Source organism: Lagopus leucura, unplaced genomic scaffold (assembly GCF_019238085.1).
Source record: "Lagopus leucura isolate 7727_CA_CO unplaced genomic scaffold, USGS_WTPT01 Super-Scaffold_100048, whole genome shotgun sequence".
NCBI lineage: Eukaryota > Metazoa > Chordata > Aves > Galliformes > Phasianidae > Lagopus > Lagopus leucura.
The window spans coordinates 1037793-1065341 of NW_024962294.1; the positions used below are offsets into that span (position 1 = coordinate 1037793).

A 27549-nucleotide genomic window follows, 5' to 3' on the forward strand; every position below is an offset into this window, starting at 1 on the left:
CGACGAAGATAACGTGCATTGCTGTGTGGAGGGAAACATTTTATCCAGAACCCCGAAATACAGCAAACTGTGTTAGGAGTAGGATGTGCAAAAGGGCCTGGCAGCATTAGGGGGTGTCTCATCAACCACAGCCTGTTCTGAAGCCTCTTCATATCCTTTGTTGGTGTGGTTTGGTAAACCGAACTGGGTGACACCTTGAGCTTCCTTTGGTTTTGTCATCCAGCCCCCAAAGCTCCTTTAAGGAATAGATGATGACGTTTTGGCTTTCGCTGGCTGGAAAGATTTTTTTGAGCAAAGTGCCAATTCTTCATTATTGCTCGTGCTTAAAGCAGCATGTTTTTCATAGTAACATCACAGGAAGGCTTGCTAGAAATATTAGTGCCTGCAGGAAGTCAGCCAGGGAGTAACTTGAGATCTGCTTTTCCTAGGAGGCTGCTCTCCTTTTTCTTCTGATACTTGCATCTTGGACTTTGTCCAGCAGCATGGAGAGAACCAAAGATGCCTGTAATGCATTTCTCATGTGAGGGAGCTTGAAAGTCACCAGCAGTCTTGCTGCCCACACACCTGGTTTTGATTTCCCACACTCTGAAAATTACAGTAAAACAGTGAATGAGAGTGTTAAGAATAACCAGGGTGGAATGTGCAATTTAATTTCATTCTGAAGATTGTACAGAGTGAGGGCTGGCCAACAAGTGAGAGCCTCTGACTGCTTGTCGAGACTCACAGCTTACATTTCTGATGTTTAAACTTTGTGCATACAGTAACAGCATCTTAAAATCAGTGCTTTCAGGTTCTACAAATGGTAGAGAAACAATACCAATATTTTTTTTTATATCTTTTAGTATCTTTTTACTCTTGCCTTCAGCTAGAAATCTAGTAAAGAATATTTCTGTGCGAAAGGCTTATTTCAGAAGATGGTAAATATCTACAAAGTTGTAGCTGAAAGCTGTGCAGCCTCAGGTGGGGTAGCCAGTAATTGACCAGCTTTAGTGGATGCTGATGGGCAGCATCGAATAACCAGGCAAATCCAGTATTTTTTAAAAGATATATTGCTGAAAACCTGCCATTTCCTGAGAAAAGGGGAAAGGCAAAAGACAAACAATGAGAAAGGTGAAAGTTGTTTCTCTGAAAATTACTCTCTGATTTAATAGTAGAAACGTGGCAGAATTAGGAACTCAACGGGATATAGAAAGTTCAGAATGAACAATTCTGCCTCAGAATTATCGGACTGTTTTGCTGGCATAAGAAAATAGTGGCTCAGAAGGCTAATAAAAATATCAATTCTCTTTAAGGATTACCATCTTATTTACAGGGGAGTATTTTAATGCTTCTGAAGTGCTGCCAGACTCTGGGGTTGGGGATCAGAATGAGACTAGATAGTTCTTAAGGAAATGCATTGGAATCTGTATTCATTTCTATTTAATGTATATGTTTTCCTCAGTTCATAATCAAGTAGAAGAAACATTACGGACGCAGTTAGCGCCACAAACTCCAGAAACTAACTTCAGGGTAAGCTATAGATCTTTCAAACACTTTTGCAAGTGCAGCAATATGCTGGAATAATTCAAAATACTTATGTTATATTTGAGTGTAAATTTGAGTATCAAGCAAACTGATCTTCTGACTCATAGACGTCTTTGCTACTTAAACAATCTGCATATAATTTTGTACAAATTTTGCTGACCCTCTCTTTGAATTGAGGATTCTCTTGATAGCCACTCTCATGTCCAGCATGGTCTGACTTTGACGGGTGAGTTGATTCCAGACCTGGACGCATCCATCTGACCTGTTGCCTTTTTTCCAAATGAAACAGGGAACAGCTCTATGAACAGGAGACACTGCCCAACCAACCAAGTGCCCTCACTGACAACCATCTTAGAGAGCTGGGTGGCTTCTGCTTTGTCCAGAGGAGTGAAGAGGATTGGGGGTGGGATGGCAGAGGGTGCTGCAGGGAGGTAGAGGCAGCGGCTGCTGCCCTTCGTTTCTCCCACCTTCCAGTGGCAGGACCCATTTCTTTTGGTCTGCAACAGAAACTCCCCTTGGCATCAGCCCAACTCCTCTTGGCAGATGCAGGAGGGTGAATTCTTTTTCATATTATTGTTTCAGGAGTCTAGCTACCTATTTTCTAGTAAGGAATCTATTGGACAAGAGCTGGGGAATTCCTTTGCACCAAATATTAGAATTAAGGAGGAGCCTTTGGATGACGAATATGATAAAGCTATGGCCCCACAGCAGGGACTATTAGACAAAATTAAAGATGAACCTGATAATTCTGAGGTAAGTTTCCCATTGCATTTCTCATTTTGGTCTGACAACTGACCGCATAAGCTGGACATAAGTTCAGCATTTCATTTGGTTTGTTGACCGAAATTTAACTTGAAGAACGTAGTTTAGTAGAAGAATTTCTCCCTCTAATTCTACCATGGAACCCAAACCCTCAACTTTTTGATATCATGTTTCCATGTCGCTGAGTTTTTATGCTTTTCAGCTAGAGACGAGGCAAACTGCTGTACAACTTGCATTATTAAATCTGTGGCAATATGGGCACTTCATCTCCACTAGATCTCACTAGAAAATAAGTCATGTCTCATTGAGTATTTTGTGGATTGTCACAGTTAGAGCTGCACAGTTCAAGCAGTGCTGTTCCTGCTGCTTCCCTCTTTTAAGGTTGGCGGTTTGAGCACAGTGCTTCCTTGTTTTGTTTTTATAAACATTTCCAGTTAGAGGTCTTAGCTGACAAAGAACATTTAAATACATACAGCCCAGTGAGGTCAAGTGGCTTTGTCGTTTCAAGCTGACATCTTGTGTGATGTTACAGTTAAGAGTTCAATAATTGCAAAATGGAGAAAGCCAGAACTGTTGGATTGAACAATGCCAGCACAAGGATTGCTGAGCCCTCCCCTCTCTGTTTGCCACTGGCTTGCAGTGTTACACCAAGGAGATGATCCATGTTGCAATTCTTGTCTCTTCAGTGCTGATATTTGGGTTGTGTACCCAACTTTACACGCACTGAAGGTGCACAAAACTTCCAAGGCGACTCATCCCACTTGCGCTGGCAGTAGTTTTGGTGTTCTAGCTCAGGCATTCGGTTTTCCAGTCTCATTCTGTGTACTTTTGCTATACCTCATCTTATTTCTGGGCCCTTCTTTTCAGCATTTTTTCTTCTCTTCCCACCGTACTGTTGGGTAAATGAAACAAAAAAAGTTCACTGAGTATTTGAAACTGTTAAGATTTCACTGCCCTTCTGATTTGTCCTGTTCTTGGAGATTAATATCTAACCATGTGTAGATTAGTTCAACCTGTTTCTTCTTTTGTCATCCCCAAATGGCACCTGCTGTATGGATTTGTGTGGATGTGCAAGATGCTAGTGGTTATAAAAGATGACACTAATGAGGACATTTGGAGACCTGAACAATCTGAAGTATCTTACTGATCAAAATATTAATTCCTGGGGTAAAATTCTGTAACGATCAACTTCTATACTGGAAAAGTGTGAGAACTGATGATGGTTCATTTTGGTTTGCTTTGAATCAGAAAATAATGTGTTTTACATCTCTTTTTCCTGTGCATTCTGAAAGAGGAGAGCATTCCTTGCTGCAATTGGTAGTTGGAGCTGGAAGCTCCCTGCTTCCAACAGTTAAACTGCTGTGAAACTGTGCTTCACCCTGCAGAGCTGATGTTGGCATTTGCTTCAGTCTCTATTACTAGTATTAATTTTAAATGCTTAAAAACACACGTTCCTGTAAATAACTAGCTTTTAAATTGTGATATTAGGGTAAAAGCAAGCACGGTACTCTAAAACCCATCATCATGGTGTGCTCATACACAGCTTAAAACCTCCCTTCCTTGCAATGTGAATGCATGTCTGCTCGTTCAGGTGAGGAGATAAGGCTGTTCTCCTGGGAAACCTGTTGAGCAGTTGGTTGCCTTGTGCAGAAACTTGTGATTTTGCCACAGGAGCATTGACTCATGGCAGGGCTGCATGGCAGGGTGTGATTTTTTGGAGGTGGATTCAGCTGAGGGAGCAGTTTGCTGCTGCTGAAAAGTGAGAGCTTATTTTTGCCCAGTGATTTCGAATTGGCTTACCTTGCAGTCAGACAGCAACTGTTAATTTAGCTCAGTCATAATATGACATCATGGCCTCGCTATTCTCCAATGACTGTAAGTAGGTTAAATCTTATCATCCCCGTGGCTCCATGAGATTATTCTTTTCAGCCTATTAAGATTCACATGTAGAGCGTTACAAGCTGCTTTACGGTTTGAATTTCTAGGAAAAGCATGGGCAAGAGGCATGGTGTCCAAGTCTGAATAGCTGCTGTGAGGTAAGCTAGTAATTTGTAGGATGTCAGCTATTCCACAAGCAACTGTCTGCAGGGATTTTCTCATCTGTACAAAATGCGAGGTTGTTCCCCTCCACTGAAGTCAGTCTAAGTGTGGATTGCAATGGTCTGCATGCTGCCAGCTTCGCAGCACTGCTGTGTGGAGCTCAGCTGACTGAGAAGATTAAAAAGATTACAATAAAAAGAGGGTTTGTTTTTTTTTCTGATTCGTCATCCCTCAATCAGGTCCGGTTCAGGATGGGGCAGAACATGGGTGTCCCAGCTGAAGATTTCTTAACATGCTGTATGTAAAGCTTCACCTCAGGCTCCTCCCAGGTCCTTCACCTCAGCGTTAAGCACAGAACACTTCTCGCCAGCCAGGGTTCGGTTCTGTTCTGTTATAGTTATCTGTGAATTGGAAAATAGAGCTGGTTTCCAAGAGTGAGGGTAAGGACTGCAGAGCGCTTCTGGTTGGACAGTTTGTGTAAATGGAATGCAAATATTTATCTTAAGACGTTGACGCTGAATTCTGAGGTGCGTTGGGATACAGGTGGGGAAGGGAAGGCAGCAGGCATCTGAGTTCTGCCTGATGTTCCCAGCTGTACACTTTGCTGTGAACCCCTGGGGCAGTTCTTTGTGTGCTGCTTGTATGGCAGCAGCTGTGAGCCTGGCCTTTGGGACAGGTTGAAGAGGTTCTTTCTTGCCTTCCTGGGCCTTAAGATTCAATACAGCATTCCAGAAGAATGAAAATCATGCAACCTGTTATTACATGTGTGTATTTGTTCTCCTTTTCCTTTCCTTTTGTTTCAGGAGTACGGCCAACAGCCAAAAACTCAGGAAGGGGAGCTGAAAATCAGTGCTGTATTTTCAGTCAGTGGCAGTCCTCTTGGTAAGGAACTGGCAAGACTTAACTTGGTTTAAGTCTATAAAATGCATCACCTCAGCAAATAGCCTCGCAGTTTATTCTGTGAGAGTAAATTTTGTTTATTTAATATATATTATTTATATAACCCCAGTATTAAAATAAATAAATAAAAAAATTGTTTTGGTTTAGAGGTGATGAAAATCACAGACTGAAAAATAATTGCATCTTTGAGGCAAGGGAGAACTGAACGTGAAAGCAGTGTTAAAAGTGCATTCACATTCTTAAGAGCAGTTGAAACAATCCACTCTGCAGAAAACCAGCACAGGGCATGTATTATAGAGAGTTCCCTTGCTGTTTGGTTCTCCCTTAGAGCCTGACGATCCCAATGAAGCCATAAGCTTTATGCTTGCTCCCTGTGCATAAGTAAATTATGTGTAATATGTATCTTAACAGCTACTCTGTTTTCTCTCTCTCTCTTTCTTTTCATTTTAGCTCCACAGCTGTCATCAGGTTTCCAGCCTGCTGTGGCATCCTCTGGCATGAGTAAAATGCTTCCTTCAGTTCCAGGCACAGCTGTTCGGGTTTCCTGTTCTGGCTGTAAAAAAATCCTCCAGAAGGGGCAGACTGCATACCAGAGGAAAGGCTCTACCCAGCTCTTCTGCTCCACACTGTGCCTCACTGGATACACTGTTCCAGCTTGTCGCCCACCAGCTTCTACCAAGAAAACCTGCTCAAGCTGCTCGAAGTAGGACAGCCTTTTAAATTGTTTGAGAGTAGTTGTTGCTCAAGCAGATGATGAGAAGGTTTCAGTTTTCATCTTGTTCTGTTCGGTTTTCATGCTGTTCTGCAATGCCCACTTCACGCTTCCCTTCTGTAAATGATGGTGTGATTTGTTAATTGATCTGTCTGCTTTCAGTTCCATGTAGTTCATTGTGTTTTGCATACAGGTGCATTTAAAAGCCTCTGTTGTGAAGTGTACATTTTGTATTTTTTCCACGTAAAAGATGGAAACATGGAACATAGAAAACACGGATTCCATCTTTTCTAACACATACTACCTGTGTTGGAAAAGGGACTTCACTTCCCTCCTGTTCTGAGATGTCATTGCACTCCAAACAGCTAACAGATACTTGAAGAAAATATTTATTGTTTCCTCTTGGTGAAAATAGATTTACTGATGCCTACTAATGAAGTAAAACACAGATAAATTGATGTGTTCTGCACAACGCAGACCCTTAGATTCTATTGAAAAGAAAAAGAAAAAGCTTTCCAGTCTGGCTCCATTCTGTGAGCTCACATTTACACAGGTGTGAGTTCTTGGGTTCTTCAAAATATGTTACTGCTGCTATGACATGATCGTGGTCAAACCTTCATAAGATTACAGAGATTAAGCATGTCAAGAATTGAGTGTTTCCAAGAGTTGGGGCTTCAGTATTCAATCAGCTGCTTTCTGCATAGAGCCTGCTTCAAAAAAAAACACTTTAGGATAGAAGATCTGCATTTTCCACTGGCCTGCTGGGAACACCAGGGTGAATCTTCAGCTCTAAGAAACATCTCAGTTCTTCACATTCTGTTTTAGTTTGTATTATTATCTCCAAATTAGCAAAAGGACGCATCTGTGGCCAGCTCTTAGAGCTGTCACTGCTATTCAGGAGCTTGAGGCAAGTCAGTAACTGCACAGACTGATTGTTCTGGGCTCCCTTTACAGAGGACAGTGATTCATATGAATTATTTGTAGTTACGAAAGTTACTTTGCAAAGTGAATGCTGCTTTGTTCATGCATCATTTCTTAACAATAGATTTATTGCTTCCTGTTTTACAAGGTCAACTGAACTTCAGCTTGAGACTTCAGTTAATTTTTCCTCTTTCTTGCTCTCTTGGTGTAAAAAGACCTTGTAACAAAGTGTAGCAGTCTTGGCTGTAATTTGTATTTATTAAGATGGAAAATGGTTTATATCTGAAAAGACAAGAAAGAAGGAGGCATCCCTCCATCCTAGAAAGGAATATAAAGATTTCTTCCCAATTTATACACTCATTGAAAATGTTCTGTGAATGACAGTTTCAAAAGAGAGACTTAAATAGTTTATTAAATCCAATGGCAGAGAGAACAGTAGATTGGAGATTAAAGAGGAAAATAATTGTCAGACCATTTGGGGCACAACTAAATGGGAATTAGAAATCCTCACCTTTTGTTTTTCCCCCTTTCTTTCCTTATCCCATGATTATTGATATTTTCACTGTTAAAGGGAATTCATCCCCATATCCTGCTTTAAAAAATGGTTTAGTAAGTACTGTGCAAAACCTCCCAGTTCCATCTGAAGGGATTAATTATGCAACCTGATGTCTTTGTAGGCCACTCTCAAGTCAAGGTACAAAATGTTTCCCAGTGTATTTACTTGAGAATTGCACCCCACTGCTTTACTAATAGGAAAAGAAAAATGAAGATAGGTACTGAGATCAGCGAGAAGAAAATCTCTGAATTAAACAAATCCACCATCTTACAGAAAATGTTTTGTCTGCCAAAGTGGAAAGGAGAGCGAGTTGCCATGAAACCAGTGTTTAATCTCTGGGCTTTTCTTTTTTTTCCTGTAGAGAAATTCTAAATCCAAAGGATGTAATCACTGCCCAGTTTGACAATACGAATTCCAGCAAGGATTTCTGCAGCCAGTCGTGTCTTTCTACGTATGAAATGAAAAGGAAACCTATTATTACTATTCACACTAACAGCATTTCAACCAAGTGCAGCATGTGCCAGAAGAATGCAGTGGTAATGGCAAACTTCTTTTCCTTTTAAGCTTCCTTTAAATCAGGGAACTTGCATTTCCTTTCTGTTCTTGTTGATATCCTTTCTTCTCTTCCAGATCAGACATGAAGTGAATTACCAGAACGTCGTACACAAGCTTTGCAGTGATGCCTGCTTCTCCAAGTTCCGTTCTGCTAATAACTTGACCATGAACTGCTGTGAGAACTGTGGAGGTTACTGCTACAGTGGGTCTGGGCAGTGTCGCATGCTGCTGATAGAGGGACAGTCAAAAAAGTTCTGCAGTTCAACATGTGTGACACTATACAAGCAGGTATATTTTGACACGGTGTTAGAAGAACACCTTTGGTAGGTTTTGGTTTATTAGCTGATGGTTTCCATTGCTTTCATAGTCTTAAGATGCTTCCTTTGCCATTTGCTGCTTAGTTTTTGCTAGAAATGTTGCTCTGTTTCCCTTACCACTGCAAAGACAAGCTGAGTATTCCTGTGTGAGAGAAGACACAGTGGGACCACTTGGCAGCAGTCTGCTGTGGCACATTTGGGCCATCCTCTGAGGAGCTAACCATCATCTGACAAAGCACACAAACCTCACGAGCAAAGCCCTTTTGGCAGCCTCTGGGATTGCTCTGAGCGTTCTGTGCTGTGACAGCAGTGGTGCAGTTTCACACCAGCTGCCTGAGAATTCTTAAAAATCAAGAGCAATTTAACTGTAGGGCATCTCACACTACGACACATCCTTCCTGACACTGAAAAAGAGATTATTTCTGATATTATGTCTTTCTAAACACCTTGTCTCAGGTGTGCTCTACAGCTTTGTGGTCTTGGGTACCTTAAGTAACAGAAAAACACGAGAGAGCACTTCGTTTTTGACCCATTTCAGCTGTGAAAATTGTAGCATTTGAACTAAGTGGAAAAAGTGGTAATTAGTTGATCATTTTAATTGTCATTTTTAACTTCTTTAATATTTTAATTTTGATTTTAATGGTGTTGGGTTATGAAAAATACTAAGCTTCAGGTGCATGACCAATTTTACTGTTTCCACAGAAGTCAGCTAAAATTACACCCTGTGCACTGTGTAAATCCTTGAGATCTTCAGCTGAGATGATAGAGAGCACAAATAACTCGGGAAAAACTGAGCTGTTTTGCTCTGTTAACTGCTTGTCAGCATACAGAGTAAAAATGGTTACTTCGTCAGGTAACTTTAGTCCTTTATTCTGTTATAGACATAATTTCACGGGGCTTAAATCCAAACTTGGTCTTGAAAGTTAAGGCTGATGTTCTTTTCTGGGGTGTAGAAAGCAGTGTTTGTTTTAAGGGAAGGTGCTGAGATGGGAGCATAAGGATTTTGTAACGTAAATAAACCTAACGGTGACAGTGTAGCCATTTCAGCTTTGTTTATAGAGATCTGAGAGATGATAACAAACCTTAATGTGTTTTCTGCTGGTGTAAGTGAAGGCCAAGGAGTGGGGGGGGGAGGCTTCTAGTGTCCTAGGGGTACTGGGAGAATAATGAAAGGATCTGGCAAACAGCAGCCACTGCAGCTGTGATGTCTGCTTCTGTCTTGTGCCTTAGCATGTACTTTGTCCTGTCATGCAGAACCTCTGGGTTTGTATGCACGGTGCAAAGCTATCTGCAGGGGGACTCCATGTTGAATAAATCACTTTTTCTTCTCTGTTTCACTCTCAGGTGTTCAAGTTCAGTGCAACAGCTGTAAAACTTCAGCCAACCCTCAGTATCACTTGGCTATGTCAGATGGGAGCGTACGCAATTTCTGCAGCTACAACTGTGTGGTAGCTTTTCAGGTGTGATATCTGGGATTTCTTCTTAGCTCGATTAATAGAGTAATAAATCAAATACCTGGGGTGTCGGGTAAAATACACAACTGTAAAATAAGGCTCTTTTTTTTGCTCTTCTGCAGAATTTGTTCAACAAACCTGCAGGAGTGAACTCTTCAGTCGTACCCCTGTCTCAAGGTCAAGTCATCGTAAGCATTCCCTCGGGGACAACGGTGTCAGCAGGTGGCACCACCTCCACTGCATCTCCCAGCTCTGGGAGCAGTTCAGCTGCAGCTGGTCTACAGAGGCTGGCTGCCCAGTCCCAGCAAGTCACTTTTGCCCGCAAGGTTGTAAAACTCTGGTGTCAGCACTGTAACAGATTATTTGCAACCAAGCCAGAACTGCTTGACTTCAAGGTAATAAAGACCAGGACTTCTCTGGCTTGTCTCTCTCCATCAGACAGCTCAGAAATTACAACCTATATGGCTGTGGTCTGTTGGTGCTGCTCTGTTGTTTGCTGTGATCTGCTGTGGGGGAATTTGGAACCGATTTTGTTATCATTCAATTGTTATCAAAATTAATACTGAAAAACAGAAAACAACTGGAAAACAAAAACCCCACACTCAAACCATTACGTGTCGAAATAAGCACATTCCTGATCCTTCGTCCCAGAGATGATCTTTTAATTCCTGCACAAAGCACGTGGGTGAGGACTCGTGGCAGAAAATTCTGCTGTCTTTGCTGAAAATCTATTTGGATTTACTTACTGGTGCTGTCTGTTGATGATTTTTCAAGTGCATAAATATGCTGAGTTCTTACTATTGAGATGTAGTAACTGGATATGAAATATTGAAACCAAAACATTCTGACTGTGTTGCAGGGTAAAATGTTCCAGTTTTGTGGGAAGACCTGCTGTGATGAATATAAGAAGAGGAGGAGTGTAACAGCCCTGTGTGAATACTGCAGAACTGAGAAAATTATCAAGGAGACAGTGCGAATCGCGGGCATAGATAAGCCATTCTGCAGTGAAGGTAAGAAAGAGCAAGGCTGTCTCAGAGAAATGAAGTTAGAAGAGTCTTGCCTTAAAATTATTTGTGATACTGAGGGAAACCTAATAAACCAGGTCAGAAAAATTTATTTTAGGCTTAGAAACCTGGAACTTCATTCACACTTTAATGCAGTATTTCAACAAATGATTCCAGAACCAGAAATGCCAAACACACAACAGTTTGATCTTGAAGGATGCTTTTGTTATTCTGCTGTTTTTTCTTCTCTTAGGTTGCAAACTGCTCTATAAACATGACTTGGCTAAGCGCTGGGGAAACCACTGTAAAATGTGCAGCTACTGTTTGCAGACCTCCCCCAAACTGGTCCAGAATCTTTTTGGGGGGAGAATGGAAGAATTCTGCTCAGAAGAGTGCATGTCTAAATTCACAGTTTTGTTTTACCAGGTAAATAATAATGTCATATCCTCTATAATAGGAAAGTGTTAGTGGAAGTTCTGAAAGTTAGGAGCTGTGTTAAATGCCTGTGGTTGACCTCCGTGTCCCTGGAAGGTATTACATACACATATGAGAGATGAGTAAATCCTTCTCAACTTCGGAGTGGCAGTTTCATAAATAAAGAAAACCTGATATGTCTCTGGGGGGGGAAAACCTGAGTGTCCTGCTGCTTTGTGTCACACTGATGCACTCTTAAAGATTTATTTACACTGTGTTTGCTGAGTGTGTTGTGAAGAGGTTGGTATGCATACATGCTTTGTTGCTTTTAACACACACGTTCAATTTCTCTCTCGCTGTTTTCCCAGATGGCAAAGTGTGATGGTTGTAAGAGACAAGGTAAACTCAGCGAGTCTCTGAAATGGCAAGGAGATGTGAAACATTTTTGCAATCTGCTTTGTATTCTGATGTTCTGTAAGCAGCAACGTACTTCTGACCTTCCAGCCTCAAACAACACAGGTAAAATGGGATGTGGCCAGCATTACCTCTTAATGTGTGTGATAATGATAGGAATGTTTCTTTGGAAACTCCATTTAGTGAACTTTTACAGCCCTCTGTTGGGGTGCTTGTCCATTGTAATTGAATGGGCTCAGTTTAAGATATGTCTTTTACTTCAGGCAGTTTCAAACTTCCATAGGTATGAAATGATGTTGCTCATGAAGCAAACCTATATTTTGATTTTAGGTATTAAAATAAGCACTTACTTTTCATCTGCTTTCCTAAAAAAGGAAGCCCATTTCAATAGGCTGAAATGTACTGATATCTGTTGAAGGCATGATAAATACTCAGCTTCCTGTACTTGGTAAGACAGAGATAAAGGAGAATGTTAATGTTCATTTAACAAGGAAAGTCGAGCAGATAAGTGCTTAGGTTTAGTGGCTGTAAATGTATGTTTTGATGTACGACTTGTTGCTGGTTCTGTGTTGTCAGTAGGCGTTGAAGACTTGCATTTTCTGTGCCATTAAGTGTTGATTCTTCGAGTATCAGTTCTGAGGTTAATGTATGGTGTAGCTGTTTTGTTGCTCATTATTTCAGCAGGTGGAATGGGGAGGAGGGTGGGAGTGAAGCCCACAGGAATAGGAACTGTGAGTTTCTGTAGGGAATGAAATGCAAAGGGAAGAAAGGAAGAAAGGCGCACAAAGACAGGAAGAGGAAGCGAAACAAAGGGCAGAAATAGCACTGATCCTAAAGAGGGGCATGTTCTCCCAGAGAGTGATGGTGACTGCAACAGTAAGGTACCCGTTAAGCAATAAAGAATATTAACTGACAGTTTATAGTATGCACCAGGCCATACTATATTGAATTCTGTGCTCCTGCTTCGCTTGGTGGGGATTGTTTTCTTTGACTAAGAGTAATATATAAGTTACTTTTTACCTTCAGGCCGTAATTAGACTGTGTGACACTCCTGATTTTGATCAGTATGCTTGGCTGTTAGCAAGGAAGTGGCTTAGAACAGTATTTGTCATGAAATGCAATCGTGATGCTTTTAAGTAGGAAGAACCTAAAAGTTCCTCTGCAAGAGTGTCATAAAATCCACCCCATTCATTGTTAGGATGTTGAGGATGGTGCTGAGCACAGTGGGACACCTGCTTCTGTTGTCTGCTCAGTGCTGCTCTAAGACACGTGCTACTAGAGACAGAAAACTGCTTTCATACTGTGATAAACTTCTGAAAAGTCTCAGTGAATTGAAAACAGCTGAAGTTTGCTTATGGATCCAACTTCTGTTTGAGCTGGAATCCTCCAGTTTGACACACTCTCCTCATAAAGCAGGCTTTTTCATCTGGAGATAAATCCGGAGGGTGGATGTTGTTTCAGAAACGCCGTTGTGTCTGTCATCATGTTGCTTACTGCTGTTTTCTTCTGTTTGTTCCATCCAGCAAACCCTTCTACAGCACCAGCTTCCTCGTCAGGCCCTCCTTCTTTGAGGAAGGACTCAACCCCAGTCATAGCAAATGTGGTGTCCCTTGCGAGCACCCCTGCTGCCCAGCCTACGGTTAACTCCAACAATGTTTTACAGGGTAGGACTGTTACAGTTGATTTCTCTATTTTTAAATCTCTATTCCTGGATGTTTGTATTTGTTCAGGGGTCTTTTCCACTGAGGACAACAGCTTCTTCATTATGCTTCATGTCTTTGCTGAGGGTTGCTGTCTTGTCCCTCCTTTACCTACATGTAAATACTGACGTAGGTCTGTTCACTTGCAGTGGGGAATGAGGTTAAAGGAAATTCTTTTTCCCCACCTGGCAGAATGTGGGCTGTGGTCCTTGATAAATGCACAGACTAATCCTGTGTGTTGCTTTTTTTTATCCACAGGAGCAGTCCCTACAGTGACAGCAAAAATAATAGGAGATGTAAGTTTTACAAGAGACTATTTTTCTCACTTTCGTCCAGATTGTATCAATAACAAGTAAAGTATCCAATATTTAGCACCTTAATTTTGTTACTATTTTTCCTGTGATTGACATTTAAGATTCATCCAGCTTGCAGTTACACACCTTATCCATTTTTAAAAATGTGTGATGTAAAAGTTCTCATGTGTCCAGTGACAGGTTGGTTTGATGGCTTAGCAAGGCTTATCAGACTGTGGCTCTTGAGATGGCAGCAGCTCTCAAGCACTTTGTGCATGGCTTTTGTACTGAAGGCTAATTTTTGTGGCCAGAGGTGGGATGTGATGTCAAAAGGGCTGCTGTGGGAAGAAGGAAACCAGCATGGGCTGCTGGGACTGATGTTATCCACCTCTTGCAGCTTAGCTGTTCTTCCCCACTCCTTTGTAGTGTGGTAGTGAAGCTATGGGGAACGGCTGTCACTTCTTATATGTGACTAACTCCTAGAGTTCCTGTTCTTGGGCTCTTTGAGGTAGGTGGTGTACATCTTGGAACTCTCTTAAATTAGGAAGATTTTGCTGTGTAGCTTGTTGTTTCTGGGAGATTGGCATCCTTCCTTTTATCTGGAGGGTAATTTATGGATTAGAGTATCATTTTTTTGTAATGAAACAGATCGTGTTGTATGAACGCATGACTGGAAATCACTGTTGGCAGAACACAAAATTAATGCAAGCATAAAAAGTCAGTCTGTGTATAATTAGGAATTGATACTGCCAGCGTTTGTGTTCAGTTTTTTTCTATTCCTTTGCAGTGATTTCACATTGATTTACTGAAGGTTTTTTGAGCATATGTATCAGCCAGTATTTTTGTCATCAGGAGTATCTTAAGTGCTGATCTTAAAATTCTACTGCTGATAAAAAAGAAGTTTATAGAGGTTTGACTACAGAAACCAAATATCCTCTGAGATCTGTTTTTTTGCTTTGCAGTAAAATAAGTTGATGTGAAGTGCAGAAAACACCAAATGGATCACACCAAAAAAACACCAAATAGCAAGCTATTTTATGGGAGCTTTTAAATTTAATTAATAAAGACAGTTTGAAATTGTTCAACATTTCCTAGCAGAGGACAAGTATGAATCTTACAATATCATACTGCAACCAATGCTGACTGTGCCCTCGTTTGTATTTTTCCAAACAGGCAAGCACTCAGACAGATGCCCTGAAACTGCCATCTTCACAGCCACCTAGGCTTCTGAAAAACAAAGCATTGTTGTGCAAGCCAATCACACAGACCAAGGCCACCTCATGCAAACCTCATACACAAAATAAAGAATGCCAGACAGGTATGTGTTTAATCTCCAGCCCATTTTATAGAAGCCTGTAGTGCAGTCAGCATGTGTGATTTATGCAACAGACTGTTAGTAGTCTCTTCCTATGGTCTTGTAGTTAGCTGTGAGATGACTGTAATAGCATTTATTTGGCTGCAGACCTTAGCATTTATTTCCTCTCCCTTCCCTTCCACCTTTCATGTATTTGGTCACTGTGCTGCTTATTTCCAAACTGTTCTGTCACTATTTGTTCCAGCAGTGCTGACGTGCAAGATGACTGTGAGCAAAGATGTTCTGTGCCCATTGAGTGACAAGCAGAAGTCACTACTAGTGGAACACCAAGCACTTGTGGTGGACACTGTGAAGTGTGTGAGGGTCTAATGGTCACACAATTGTTGTTTTGTTTTTAATGTAACAGAGGAAGAAGAAGTTCAACCCAAAATCATTGTGGTACCTGTTCCTGTACCAGTGTTTGTGCCAGTACCCCTCCACCTCTACACACAGTACACGCCAGTTCCACTTGGGATGCCAGTACCTGTAAGTTATGCTCACTGAAGTGATTATAAGTTATGTTCACTGAAGAACTGGTTTGCAGTTTTGGTTTTGATTAAGAGCCACGTGACTGGGCTTTGTGATTAGTCACATGAGTGGTATTTGGAGTCTGTGAAGCCATTTCCTTATCACCTACTTAGCTTCATTATGTCAAAACACCAATTTGTAGGGTAATTGCAGAGATGACAAGGGCTTTTTTGTCCTGGAGTTATTTGAAATTACGTGTAGTCCTAAAAGTGTGTAAGTAAGATTAAATAAGGAGAATCTCCCTTGTGTGTTTGCTGCTTCCCTTCATCCCAAACAATCTCTAATAATTTCTGCATGTCTGTGTAGGTACCTGTTCCCATGCCTTTCCCAACTACTTTGGATAATGCTGATAAGATCCTTGAAACAATTCAGGATATCAAAGAGAAGATTCCCATAAGTCCATTTGAAGCAGATCTCCTTCAGATGGCAGAAATGATTGCAGAAGATGAGGAGAAAGACAAAACACACTCTCATGGTGGTATGTGGTGCTTTTAAAAGGGAACTAAATGCAGTGAGATAGAGGGGTCCTTTCCTTATGGTAAATAGGCAGAGAAATGGGTGTGTAGCCTCTGTTACCTGCAGAGCTTTATGTGTCTTTGCATTCCTTTTCCTCAATCCTAGGTGCTGATTTAACTTACGTTGGCAGTAACAGGTTGCTAGTGGAAGTAATCTCCAGACCAGTACATCATGCACTGGCAGGAGACAAAATCAAGAAGGCAGAGCAGCTGCTTTACAAGAATATTTTCCTGTCAGGCTTGTTATGGTGGATTCCTGAAGGGTGATGCGGGTTAGAATGTGTTGGAAAGCAGTCATACTATGCAACAGAAGTGGAGCAAGCTGAAAAGAAATGAACAAAATACTGCATTTGCCTACAGATGACTGCCAATGACAAATATGGAGGGATGAAAATAGAACATGGGTTAATTCTTTTTCTCCCATAACAGCGTGAGCTAGGAGAGAGCTGTTATAAAACTGTAGTGGGGGGTAAGGTGTGTCTGTGGAAGCACTGTGACCTCATACATGTATTTTTTTGGCATTCACAATAGTGTATTAGTTGTGTAGGCTGTAAATCATTTGTAGATGAAAGTTTCCTTCTTTCTCTAAAGGCTCTCAAACGTCTGAGCATGAGCTCTTCCTGGACCCCAAGATGTTTGAGAAAGGTCAGTTTGACTTTTTCTTGCAAAGGGTCTTTGATCTGGACATATCTTCAAACCCTTCTTTTTGTCTGTCCTTTCCTGTAGCACGTGGTATATCTGATTGCTCTCATTACAGACCAAGGTAGCACTTACAGTGGAGATCTAGAATCAGAAGCAGTATCCACTCCACACAGCTGGGAAGAAGAGTTGAATCACTATGCCTTACGATCAAACGCCCTGCCAGAACCAGATCCAGAACCCAAGCAGATCTCCAAAGGTGAAGTGGAGCAGGACCTGGAGGCAGATTTTCCATCAGGTCTGTATAACACTAAGAAAAATACACACAGCTTTGAGTCAACGTTGTTTGCTTAAGAGGGGGTTTATGTTTTCATTCAGTTAAACTGGATATTGAAAGCAGCAGCAATACGTCAGCTCTACTAAAATTCACTGTGTTTTTACAATATTATTGCTATCTTTACAGACAGCATTTTGCAGAACCACTGTCGAGAGTAGCACATATTCTTGCCTGACTCTCTTCAATGGATCAGTTTTGTTCCTAGCTATAATCCATGTTAGTGGTGCAAAAGAATATCAGTTCATCTGGATGAATGCAGCCACTGTTTGGGGGTGGGGCTTTTTCTTCTGAGTGCATTTATTGCTCAGTTGTTCAGTCATAAAGTATTACATGAATATACAGATGTAATTGGAGTTGCTGGGGTACTTAGTATTTTATGTGACGCTTCTTCTCAGGCTTGTTAAATCATATAATTTAAATTCTTAATGGTGTTGATTTGACTTCAGACTCATTTGACCCTCTCAGTAAGGGACTGGGTTTGCATTCACGTTCACGAGCAAGACGGAGGCACAGAGATGGCTTCCCCCAGCCAAAAAGACGGGTAAGAAAGTCCTCTGGAGTGTTAATGCCTTGCACTTACAGCAGTAATGTTAGATGAACCCCTGGAAGTAAAAACAAACTATTGAGCCAGGGTGGAAGTGAGAATTCAGTTTAGCTGCACGGCATTTTTTCCTGTTCTTCATGATAAATACTTTCTTCTCTTCCCTGCATGTTAAAAAATGCATGTGTATACCTTCACCTCCTCTCATGGGAGTAGCATTTTGTTACCATGTCAGTTTATTGCTCTCTTTATACGAGGTGAAGTGAAGCATCCATGGATGAAGTGCTTACTAAGCTTTTATTTGCTTTACTTTCTTTGTTCTCCTGTAGGGACGAAAGAAGTCTGTAGTTGCTGCAGAGCCCCGCAATCTGATGCAGGGCTCCTACCCAGGATGCTCTGTTTCTGGGATGACCCTGAAGTACATGTATGGGGTAAATGCCTGGAAGAACTGGGTCCAATGGAAAAATGCACAGGAGGAACAGGGGGACCTGAAGTTTTCAGGTAAACAGGAGTAATTGGCTGAATAAGTCGGTATAATATGTTTGTCAAGACAAAATTCAGTTTTAAAATAGCCATAAGTAGACGAAAGTTTTCAGAGCATCTTGCATTTAAAAATCTCAGCCTTTCATTGCTTTCTTAGTTGATCCATTACCTTTCAAAGCAGGCTCTGAAATACCAGATTTCAACACGAAATGTTGGTCTTTTAACCTCACGTGTGTGTTCGTTTACATGCACTAATTCTTCACTTCTAGAACAGCTGTTTTATGCAGCTGCAAAGCCCTTACTAAGCTGTTAGTAGACCACACTTACAAGCTGACTACACAGACTTGGCCCTGTCTTTCCATCTCTAGCTCATACATTCACAGAGTATTTGTCAGCATCAGTGTTTGCTGTAAAAAGCTGTGCACCACAGTGTTCTTTCTGAGCTGCTGGAAACAAACCTTCCACAAGTGCACCCGTTCTGTGCTGCACTCTGCCTGAAAGTACCTTTAAAAGGCATGAATTGTTCCTTGGGTCTCACTGGGGTGATAGATAATAATGACAATATAAATGTCACTTCTGCTTGTTTTTCTAATTATGGATGTTTTTCGGGTTTTAGTTCTTGTACAAAAGCACAGCCCCACTCCTGGGGTTTGGCACTGTCTGACTCCCCTTTTCCCTGGTCTCAAGTCTGTCTTACATGCTCACACTGAGTGTTTTGTGGGCAAGTTTTCAGAGTGCAGCAGAGAATTTGATTTAGTTTTGTAACTGAGCTTTTTGAGGACAGTGGGGAAGAGAGCAGGCAGTATTAAATGCTTCTGCAGTGCATAGATCTAGGTGTGGCAGAGCTTATATAAGAAAGATCCCAAAAGGGAAAATGCTGTTTAGAATGAGCTCTGCTTTCTCCTTTGTCATTACACGAGAGCAGCTGTTTTTTGTTTTAATCACATGAATGGTGGGCTTTTCTCATAGCTAAGAAAACAAAGGTTACCAACAGCTCCAGGAAACAACAGCAATCCCCACAGAAAGGTTCCCTGCTCAGCCCCAGGCAGTCACTCAGCAGTGGAGTGGCCAAGCAGTCATTTCACTGCAGGTTCTTTGATCGATTCTCTGTGCTGCTTCATTTTCTGAATCTCACAGCCCTGTAAATTCTCCATTCCTTTTCCCTTTAAGGAGTCGAATTCTCTGTGCTCAGCTCGTGCCCAGAACTACTAGGAAATATTCAGGATCCTTTTCTCACTCAAGGTTCCCCTGAGTCCGGCTGTGAAGGATTTGCCAACCCTGCTATGCCAGCCCAAGTGCAGTTACCATTGCTGCACCAGATCTTGGATGCAGTGAACCCCCGGGTGTTGAAGTGTAAAGATTTAATCTCTGGCATAAAGATATTTCTTTAATCGTGTTCTTCACCGCAGTTCGTCCTGTGAAGCTCAAGGAGGACATTCTCTCGTGCACTTTTGCTGAGCTGAGCTTTGGCCTGTGCCAATTTATTCAAGAGGTGCGGAGACCGAACGGAGAAAAATACGATCCTGACAGCATCTTATACTTGTGCCTTGGAATTCAGCAGGTAAACCACAATCAGGATGCTGCAGAGAGCATACAAACTTGTAGTGGCCTTCTGGGCTTCATACCCATAGTCTCAAGTAGCTGCTTGTTTTTTGTAGAGGTGAGAACGTATCTTTTTGTGCTTCTTTCTTAGTGTGGCTTAATCTCTTACTCTACTAATTTGTTTTTTGATCAGAGTAAACAAACCTCTTCTGTACTTGGGAGGAATGTGACGTGGACGGCTTGACACAAGTCTTTAGGGTTGGGACTGTATTTACCCCTTTAATGTATAGGAAAGAATTGTAGTAACCTGAGGTTCCTCAGAAGAATTTGATTTGTGATTGAATGCTGTAGATCTAAAATAGCTGCACAGTGCTCTTCTGAGATGTGAGTTTACATGGAAGAGATTGCCTGGCAAAGGCTGTGCTCATTCACTAGCTCTATTTCAGCAGCTCAATCTGCTGGGCTGCTTTTTCAAGAATATTTTAATACCTAGAGGATGGTGATTTTTTTCAGAAGAGAGCTCTAGAGCTGGGAATAATGAAAATAATTCTGGCCTAGATCTCTCATTTCATACCAAGGAAATCCCAGTCCATGCAGAAAATCTGATATGGTACCTTACTGAAGATTTCAGCAAAGCATTTTGGACCATAAGACACTCAGACGTAGGGAGGGTGAAGCATCTGATGTCCTGTATCTCTGCAATGTTATGTATTCATAAATTACATGTCTTCCTTTTTTTCTCTCGTAGTACCTGTTTGAGAATGGTAGAATAGATAACATTTTTACCGAGCCCTATTCCAGGTTTATGATTGAACTTACAAAACTTTTGAAAATCTGGGAACCTACAATTCTTCCAAATGGTAGGACAATTATTTTATTTTGTGTAGCTGCATGACAAAGCCTTATTATGAGTATTTTTCTCAGTGCCATGAAGAAGGGTGTGATCTGAGGCATTCACATTAGTCTCCTCTTTCTCCACCATGCAGTTGTTTGTGGTAGACTAGAATCATGGGTTGTGTGTCTGTCTCTACCAGTTATGGGTTTCACTTCGAGATTCCTTTCCCTCCTTTGATTGATCTCTCAGCTCCTTTAAAGGCTTCCCACTCCTGCAGTCAGTGTGCTGGTTCTCTTTGCTCAAGTTTGAGCTGATCTTTTTGAATCCAGAACTGCATGCAGTGTTTGAGATGAGTTGCTTGGAGTGGAGCTGCGGAAGTGTTTCCACATCAGTACTGGAAATGCTTCTGATCAATCAGGATCGTCTGAGGAGATCATTGGAGCCTTGTCTCAATCCTTGGCTCCAAGTTCTTCTCACCTCAATCACATTAAGAGTTCCCCAATCCTGCAGATATCATTAATTGTCCTTGAAGGATATTCATGCAGTTTATGAGGGTGGTCAGAAGCAATATGAAGATGTAAGATGTTTTTTTCAGATTGCTACCAAAACACCAACAGCTCCATAGATGGATCTGAAACTGGCTTTTTGTTTACAACTTCCTGCTGGTGCAGAAATAACCCAATTACTTACAGGCAGCTGTGTACAGTGGAGTTTTCTTGCACAACAAATCTTTCATCAGCCTCAATTTCTCCTTCCTAACTTAGGATGATAAAACTGGGTGATCTGTGTATAGAGATGGGGTATTTTAAACCCGTGCTCCATGTCCCAGGAGCTGGATGTTCCTGCAGTCAGCTGATTTAATGCAATTAAAACTGAGCGAGGTTCTGCTGATGTCTGTAATCTTGCTTTGTATGCCTTTGTCCGTTCATCAGGTGTTGAAGATGGTGCTGTTCCACAGCTTGGCTCTCCACGCTCCCTCTATGTCCTTGCATGCAGTGCTCTTGGTTTTATGTTGCAGTTACCTATGATAGATCTGATTTTGTTTGAATGCACAGTTGGTTCATGTACAAAGTTAGCTGGAAGAAGACTTAAATCATCTCTGACACAATCTGCCAATGTAATTTTACTCATTTCTGTGTCCTGCTCTGCTCATGTATGAGGGTTTGCTTTGGGAAGATGGGGAAAATCTCTTAGATGGCCAGCAGCCTGTAAAAGCCATTACATTCCTTTGTAACTGAGCATGAGGAGCTGTCCTAAAATTACACAGGTGACACTTCTTCTTTCTCTGCACATTGTTTCTAGGTTATATGTTCTCAAGAATAGAAGAGGAACACTTGTGGGAGTGTAAGCAACTGGGTGCATATTCCCCCATAGTTTTACTGAACACGCTGCTATTCTTCAACACCAAATACTTTCAACTAAAGAATGTCAGTGAGCACCTGAAGCTGTCCTTTGCCCACGTCATGAGGAGGACCAGGACCCTGAAGTACAATACTAAGACAACATATTTACGTTTTTTCCCACCCTTTCAAAAACAAGAGGTAGAATCAGGTGAGTGGATGCTTTGTGGTCGCTTCTGTTTCTGCAGTCATGTTTCTATGATCTCCTCCTTATTTGAAAAGGGCAGGGGAGAAAAGCATAGAGTAAGCAGAGCCGTGGGTAGTTTGGTTTCTGCTCTTATCTTGCACTTTCTCCTTCACTCTGGGATGATTTAAAGAGAAACAGTTTGAAAGCAGCCACCTCAAGCAATGTGTTTCGAGGTGTTGCAGAGTCCAGTCAGGCTGGTGCTGAGCTCTGTGTAACCTTTCATGTGCTGCTCTTCTCTGAACTCGAGCGATGCCATTTTTGTGTGTCCAGATAAACTGTCTGTAGGCAAAAGGAAACGTGGAGAAGATGAGGAGATTTCAACAGCAGTGGAAATGGCTGAAAATGCAGATAACCCCCTGAGGTGTCCGGTGCGACTCTATGAATTTTACTTGTCAAAATGGTAAGTGATAGAACTTCATCTTTAATCTGCACTTAGATTAGAACAGGAATTCAGGCAGTGACTCTCCTCAGACATCTTGTTCTTTGTGAAAGAGGGTAGGAAAAGTGTGATTCAGGCAAAAGTGGTGATGGCTCTTGCTTGCTGAGATGTGAGATTAATTTTTATTTAGCAGTTAGAGACCAGCAAGGACACAGACACAAATTAATTTACCTTTCCTGCTTGGTATCAACTTTAGGTAGATCTGAGAGCAGGTGGGGCATGGTGTCCCTCAAAGAAAAGACACCAACAGAATGAAACAGGATCTCATTAGTGTCAGCTGTAGCTCAAATAAATCACCCTCCAAAATGCACCTAGTGAGCTTCCTGCAGAGTCCCATGGCTCTGTTTGTGCCTCACAGCTCCCCCGACTCTGTCGTATCTTCCTCGTATTTGCTTGCATAGCTTTAGAAGATGTTGGCTGTCCTTGGGCTGAGAAGGATTTCCATGTTCCTCAAGGAATATCAGCTCCTGCAGAGCCCTGCAGCAGCACGAGCTGCAGTGAGTTCACTTTGCTGTTCTGATGTGAAAGCACCAAGGCCAAGCAGGAGGGATCCTTGCTCTGGAGGACTTTGTCCCTTCCTTCCAGCACGGAGATCTGATGGTCAGTTTGCCAAGCAGATGAGCTCCCGTTCTGCAGCAGGAGAAGCAGGCTGGGATTGAGTTCTGCTGCTCCTTCCACATTTATTGTCCCAGAGCTGTGGAACGGAGGGATGGAAGGTTTTGTTTAGAGATGGAATGGCAGGCGCTTCTGTCAGTCATACAGAGACTCCGGTGTTGGATGGTTGGTGTGGCTGACACTGCAGCTGAAGAGCTGCAGAAAAGAAGTCACTGAAGTCTTTGTTTCTTTGTAAGCAGCTGGATCCAAGTGCCTGGGAGCAGCTTAAATATCCACAGAGCTGAAGAGGGGAAACCAATCCCCTAACAGAAAGATTCTGATTACGCTGCTTCAACGGCAGTGTTGTGACCTCAGTGTGACTCCCGTTTTCCTTGTTGTTTCTCCGTGGCTTTTTTCTGAGTGAGGCTTTTAAAGCTGCCTTCTGTGATGTGTTTTCTTTTTCCGTTGACAGCTCTGAAAGTGTGAAGCAGAGAAGTGATGTGTTTTACCTTCAGCCCGAGCGCTCCTGTGTACCCAACAGCCCCATGTGGTATTCCACATTGCCCATAGACCCAGGGACCTTGGACATCATGTTAACTCGCATTCTTATGGTGAGGGAGGTACATGAAGAACTTGCCAAAGTCAAATCAGAAGATTCTGATATTGAGTTATCAGACTAAGTGAAGTGGGATGTTTTCCTTTGAATGCATCGGAAGCACCAAACTGTGAATACGTCCAGCTTTTGGAAAATGTGTATGAAATCAGCCAGGATCGTGTCACCTACAGGCATATTTGGAACCACAGCGGATGTACAAACTGGAACTGGAAGGAGACAAGTTCCATAAGCTGCAAGAAGCAACGTCCTGTGGCAGGCAGCCACGAATCCTCTGAACAAATTCAAGTTGAACTAACCTGTTTGAGTGGTGCATAAATCCTTTATCTGTGTAGGGTTTAAAAAAGAAAAAAAAAAAAACAAAAAAAAAAGAGATTTTTTTTTAAGGAAAATGGTCGTGGAACATCTCCCATAGCGGTGTCAGGCTGTGGCTCACGTCACCTCTCAGCCTGCTGGCTGGCAGTCCTTGCTGCCAAAGAACAGTGGAGATCTTGGAGGTCTTCACGGGAACAGGAGAGGATTTGGTGGTATGGAGAGAACCAGGCGACTTCCGTGACAAACACCAACAAGCTTTTGTAATGTTTTTTAAAGCCGGGATCAAACGCTGGCAGGCAGAGGCTGAGGGCACAGCAGGGAGCTGCTGAAGCCGTGGCTGCGGTGCCAGCCTTGCTGTCAGCCCAGGGCAGCAGCTCCCAGCCGAGCTGTGCTGTAGGTCAAAGCTGAGAGCATCGCCTCTGGGTTCCCTATGGGAGGGGGCAGCCGTGGGGCAGGAGCAGCAGATCCTTTACCTGCCCCCAGCTCTGCAGGCTGTCGATTCTAATCTAGCAAATACTGAGGTGCGTGGACGTTTTTTTCCCCCTTGAGGCAGCTTTCCTTTCTCCTCTCTCCCCACTCCTGTGGTTTTGGTTATTTCAGAGGGCAAATCCCCAGGGTTACTCGGACAAAGGGACGTGCACTCTTTCTCTTTCCACCCTTGCAGTGTGTGCAGTGTTGTCCGAAGGACGCAGTATTACTTCTGACAGCAGAACTGTGGCAGCCAGCAGCCCTGTGTGTCTTTCCCACCCCACGCAGAGAGTTGCAGAGGTGTGATGCTGGGGAGTCAGGAAGCCTTTCTGGAGGCTTGGCTTTGAAGAGAAGAGCTCCCACCTTGTGCTGAGAGGGCAGGACCTCATCAGATGCTGTACCTCCATACATAGCTGTGTGTTTCTGATGACTTAGCGACCACAAATCCATTGGAAACCCAAACTCTGCCGAAGAGAATGGTGTGGGTTTTCTCTAGTTCTGGTCAGCTGTCCATCTGCTGTAAAACAGGGCTCTGACATTTGATCTCGTCACTACAATTTCAAGAGGTGAAAATCGACAGCCTTTCGTTACCTTTTCTTTTTGGTTTCGTTTTTCGTTCGTTGGTCGTTGTCTTTTTTTTTTTAATTATTTTTTTTTTTAGCAGTAACAAAAGTAATTTAACAAGAAAAAAAAATAAAATCAGAAAAGTAGCCTATTGACGTCGTGTAAACTCGGTAGTCCTGTCCCTTGCCTGTAACAGATTTCACTGATGTATTTTTTAATACAGAAAACTTATGTGAAAAGTAAAGCTGCCCCTGGTTGTGTCTGCTCCAAGCCCACTGTGTGTGTGTGTGTGTGTGTGTCCTGCTCTGCCATCCTGGGCAGGATCCTGGTTCCCTTGGCTGTCGTCCATCCGTACCATTGCAGAAGCTGCCCTGGCTGCTCGGTGGAGGTTGGTTTCGTGCTCTGAACGCTGACCTTCCCTCCCCACGGCGGTATTGCAGTAGTTTGAATGCAGGCACGGCGTTTTGTGCTGGGATGCTTCAGGGAAAAAGAGTTCAGTGACCGCATGGCTGGGTCTGTAGGGGGTGGAAAGAAGCCCGAGCTGCACTGGTGACAAATGGAGCTGTGTCTGAATCTCAGTGTCAGGAGGAGGGAAGGAGCCAGGAGCTGCTGCATAACGCATTCGGTTTGCCCTGTCTGGAGCCCGTTGCTTTTTTGTGAGCACTTCTGCTTATGTTGATTTTATTTTTCCAGGTGCTTAGAATGGAAAGGATTTGCCCTCAGCAGGGAGAGGTGAATCCCTAAAAGCGTGGCTGTCTGAAGGCAGTTGTTCCCCATGGCAAAAAATTCCCGTTATCTCACGGCTCTGAGGCAGACAGGGCTGCTGGGTGGTGCAAGGATCAGAACAGATGCTTTCGGTTTCCATTGCGGATTGAGCTCCGCCCTGGGCGCTGTGCTGAGGCTCCCAGCCCTTCGTAGTCACGCAGGTCCGAGGTACGGAGATGACGCAGCAGTGCTGGAGCTCTGAGCGCTCAGATGAGGCGCTTTGGGACAAGAGCTGAATCCCCTGCTGGCCGTGCAACGTCGCGTGTTGATGGTGTAAGCTTTGGGGGAGGAAAACCTCGTGTTGGAGAGGAGAGAAACAGCCACGATGAGCGCAAGAAGGGCGACGCCTCGTGCTGATGGCTGTCCTCCCCCATCCCCGTGCCTTCCACTGCTGCAACCCGCCTGGCAGCGGCTCAGCACTGAGGCGACGCTGTGGCTGTTGGCTGGGGAGGACAGGCGGCGTTTCTGAGGGTGTTGCTGCAGGGAATTGCAGCGCAGGGGTCGTGCAGAGCAGTCAGTGCTCGCAGTGTCGGTTCAGAGGTGCTCAGCCCGGTGTCTGTGGGTGGATGGAGAAGCCTGGAGGCGTTCGGTGTCTCAGTGAGGTGCAAAAAGCGGCTCAGTTAGGATAGGAATTGCTCTGCCAGCTTGAGAATGAAGGCAGGCTCTGGGTTTCTCTGGCTGTAACCTCCAGCCAAGCCACGTCCCCTCGGAGACGCAGAGTGAAAGGGCACTGCAGCCCCTGCCTGTTTCCTGCAGAGAGCAGAGCTGTGGAGCCGGGTGCTGCAGAACCTTTGGGTTCGGTTGCTGACTGGGGGAGGCCTTTCAGCCCCGTGAGCAGCGCAGAATTTTGGGAGGAGGTGGTGAATGTGAGCACAGGGCACAGCTGGGACGAACAGAAAGCGTTCCTGCACCCAGCGCTGCAGCTCCATCTGTCCTGCATCTGCAGGAAGGGTCGCTGAGCTGAGCTGCTGGTTTCTCAGCAGAGATTTGGGTTGCACTGAAGGAAAACCAGGAGCGCAGGAGGTGGTGATGATTCACTTGGAGGGAAGGAGGGCATTGCCACAGGAAGCTCTCGAGCTGGACGAGGCATCAAGCACCAAATCTCCACCTGCCCCCCATGAGCACAGATGCTCTGCAGTCACACCCAGCTGTGGGAGCCCCTCACCCTTCTCTCCCTATTTATCTGGAAGGCAAAGCACAGCACTCAGAAAGGCCTCTGAGAGCCACAGGGGCTCCTCCCTCTCGCCCAGGGCTTGGTAGCACTGCTCTGCCCCCTCCCCTCTGCAGCCCAGGGCCTGACAGCACTGCTGTGCCATGGGTGACGCCTCCCATGCGCTCCTTTGCCCCTCTGTACCTCGGTTGCACCCCTCTGTAAATTGGCCAGACTTTCCTACCTCGTTTGGGCATTATGAGGCTAAATTCCATAGGATGCTTTGCAGCCCCGTGATGAAAGGTGCTATAAAGCTGCAAAGCGTTGACTTCACAAGATTCAAATAGGTCGCCAGTGCATCATAACCTATATGAAAAAGACTTCTTTTTCTTATATGAGAATTTATAGAGTTCAATGTATGGTATTAATAAGTGAATTCCTGAGAACCCCCCCCCAAAAAATAGTTTTTGTTGGAATCGTATCTGTATTCTGCAAAAGTGATTAAAAATCTTTAACCTTAACCCAAGAGTGCAGCCTCGTTTCCTGCGTGCTGTTTCGCTCCTCCAGCAGAGCTCCTCGATCCCTGCCCCACACCGTGGATAACGAGGTTCTCCCTGAGCCCTGCGCCCACCTTTTCCATTTCCTTGGACCGCAGGACCTGCGTGCCCCCAAACCCGGCCCTCCCGTCCCCCCCAGGACACACACGGCCACCAG

At 43.4% G+C, this 27549-nt stretch overlaps 1 protein-coding gene across 7 annotated transcripts in view; it reads left to right on the forward strand.

Moving 5' to 3' along the window:
- The window catches only part of ZMYM4 (zinc finger MYM-type containing 4), a 32959-nt gene extending 9000 nt beyond the window's left edge, over positions 1 to 23959 (forward strand). For 3 of the 7 annotated variants that reach the window (XM_042884989.1, XM_042884990.1, XM_042884987.1), the window contains 26 exons: positions 1442 to 1509; positions 2107 to 2277; positions 5130 to 5208; positions 5677 to 5929; positions 7777 to 7951; positions 8046 to 8258; positions 8990 to 9140; positions 9632 to 9747; positions 9864 to 10136; positions 10601 to 10751; positions 10999 to 11171; positions 11528 to 11678; positions 13097 to 13237; positions 13532 to 13569; positions 14740 to 14884; positions 15288 to 15406; positions 15755 to 15926; positions 16555 to 16608; positions 16721 to 16900; positions 17386 to 17480; positions 17810 to 17981; positions 19373 to 19524; positions 20254 to 20365; positions 21643 to 21891; positions 22198 to 22327; positions 23433 to 23959. In XM_042884989.1, coding sequence (XP_042740923.1) covers positions 1442 to 1509; positions 2107 to 2277; positions 5130 to 5208; positions 5677 to 5929; positions 7777 to 7951; positions 8046 to 8258; positions 8990 to 9140; positions 9632 to 9747; positions 9864 to 10136; positions 10601 to 10751; positions 10999 to 11171; positions 11528 to 11678; positions 13097 to 13237; positions 13532 to 13569; positions 14740 to 14884; positions 15288 to 15406; positions 15755 to 15926; positions 16555 to 16608; positions 16721 to 16900; positions 17386 to 17480; positions 17810 to 17981; positions 19373 to 19524; positions 20254 to 20365; positions 21643 to 21891; positions 22198 to 22327; positions 23433 to 23640 — 3941 coding nt within the window. In that variant the 3' untranslated portion in view covers positions 23641 to 23959. Of the gene's footprint in view, positions 1 to 1441; positions 1510 to 2106; positions 2278 to 5129; positions 5209 to 5676; positions 5930 to 7776; positions 7952 to 8045; positions 8259 to 8989; positions 9141 to 9631; positions 9748 to 9863; positions 10137 to 10600; positions 10752 to 10998; positions 11172 to 11527; positions 11679 to 13096; positions 13238 to 13531; positions 13570 to 14739; positions 14885 to 15287; positions 15407 to 15754; positions 15927 to 16554; positions 16609 to 16720; positions 16901 to 17385; positions 17481 to 17809; positions 17982 to 19372; positions 19525 to 20253; positions 20366 to 21642; positions 21892 to 22197; positions 22328 to 23432 lie in introns of those variants that run through there. The other 4 variants (XM_042884988.1, XM_042884991.1, XM_042884993.1 and 1 more) reach the window with 4 other exon arrangements.
- The last annotated feature ends 3590 nt before the right edge of the window (positions 23960 to 27549 follow it).